Below are 1,877 nucleotides of genomic sequence, written 5' to 3'. Positions count from 1 at the left end.
AGCACAAGCCTCCACCGTCGGGTGAGGTACCGAACCATGAAACGGGAGGTTCTCGCGAGAGAAAAAGAGATCCTAGAAGACCATCAGAAGACGTCTCGACAACAGTGTAAATGTATTAAGTTTCTTCTTGTCAGGTTTTAGACGCTTTGGACATCGTAGACCGTTAGAGTCATCATGTCCTGATTTTTAGTGCAATGGACCCATCGATGTCGGGAGTCGGAGAACGAAGAGGAGTAGGTCGAACCGGAGGAAGAAAACGTACCTACAATAGAGCACAAGAACGGAGTGTGTCCTTCTGAAAGGAAGGAAAAGCCCGGCGAGTATGAGTCGTCGCATGGAGATCTAGGTGCTTGGCCACCAAAACTTCGAACCGGGGCTAGTGGCGCTCCGCGAGACCGCCTCCTCGAAGCACTCCCGGACCGAAACCCGAGTGGAGGTGGCGTCCAGGGCCCTAGTGTGTCCGAAGGGGAGGAGAGTGGAGGATGGGCAGGAGATGTGGAGAGGACCCAGGACTGGTCCCTGCTGCGCCACGGGTACCACCGTCGAATGCGAAATTTTTGTCTTTTTCACCGTCGTCACTCGGACACTTCAGGTATCGACTAGTGTTGCTACCACCTAGTCGGGTCCTCTGGGAGAGTGGAGCCTAAACATAAAGGAAATCATAGTGAGTGGTGGGTGGTCACAATCTGGGACCCCCAAGAAAAGATAAAGCCGAAGAGTGAGGGGATTAAGTAGGTCATACTACCCCCAGATTAGAGGTTTTGCGATAACACGTAGTGCCGGTTATTTCTACAATAGTTGATGGTTTGATCAGGAGGACTAAATTTATGTAAATCAAATTGCTATGAGAAACTTCCATGGACCTTCATCTTCATTGTAAATAAAGAAAGAGAGAGATGTTAAGTTCCCCTTTTATAACATTAAAGTGATGTATAGCTTTATCCAATAGAAAATGAGATTCGGAGACGAAGCCTACACACAATGTCGGTTGTGAATCCGCATTTAACCACTATACTACGTCCCCGTCCCGGCCATCACACAAATCCTCATGCCGGACTTTGATTTCAAGACATTTACAGCCCAAGTCGCGGGGCGAACTGGTAATACAACAAGGCCTCCCAGTACGTAGCTGTCTCACGACGACCAGTTATGGACCCGACACCATTCGTAGTAAAGATGAGTGTTAAGGAACATAAGCTTCCGCGACGGTAACTGGGACATCACATTAAAACAGAAGACCAGGTGCGGCGTTAGGTATGGCGGTCAACAAATAGAGGAGTGTTGCAAGGTCATTGTGCCCCGCCAATATAGTCATTGGGCATAGCACTCTAAGGAGAGAGCCAAAGTGAGTCACATAGTAATGGGGTACTTGTCTTTTAGGGGTCAAACGACAGTTTAAGGTAAATCACACCTGTAACGATCAACTATCTAAAATAGTTGTGTTAAATAAAGGCACAAGGGGTTCTTGAATGAAATGATATTATAAAGGTCAAAACAGAACTGATAAACACCGAATCTACTCCACAAAATAAACAGAGACAGGTTTTATGCGTTATTCCATTATATTGACAGTTTTCCAGCCAAACAACATTAAACAAAAAGTCCGCTCTGCGATAACCCAAAAGTGTCTTTACTGCTGTGACGGAGCGGATCACAGAGTGACTGACTCCGCCACTGACAGCCGCAGCGGCAACACACACACACACACACACACACACACACACACACACACACACACACACACACACACACACACACACACACACACACACACACACACCAACCCTGCTCTCTAAAAATGACGTTCCCACACTAAACTAAACTGCATTCTCAATTACGTTTAGCGAGAAACGTATTTTCTCCCACGTTACGTTCGT

At 47.0% G+C, this 1,877-nt stretch overlaps 1 protein-coding gene across 1 annotated transcript in view; it reads left to right on the top strand.

Moving 5' to 3' along the window:
• Positions 1-36: 36 nt before the first annotated feature.
• The window catches only part of LOC104943335 (nephrocystin-3-like), a 20,545-nt gene continuing 18,704 nt past the window's right edge, over positions 37-1,877 (top strand). The window contains exons 1-3 of the mRNA XM_010768698.1: positions 37-104; positions 303-592; positions 1,381-1,400. Of these exons, the coding sequence (XP_010767000.1) occupies positions 37-104; positions 303-592; positions 1,381-1,400 (378 nt within the window). The remainder of the gene's footprint in view (positions 105-302; positions 593-1,380; positions 1,401-1,877) is intronic.

The sequence above is a fragment of the Notothenia coriiceps genome, unplaced genomic scaffold (assembly GCF_000735185.1).
Source record: "Notothenia coriiceps isolate Sejong01 unplaced genomic scaffold, NC01 NC01_scaffold00005931, whole genome shotgun sequence".
Lineage (NCBI taxonomy): Eukaryota > Metazoa > Chordata > Actinopteri > Perciformes > Nototheniidae > Notothenia > Notothenia coriiceps.
The sequence above is the reverse complement of the archived record's forward strand: the minus strand, read 5'-3'. Positions and strand labels throughout refer to the sequence as shown.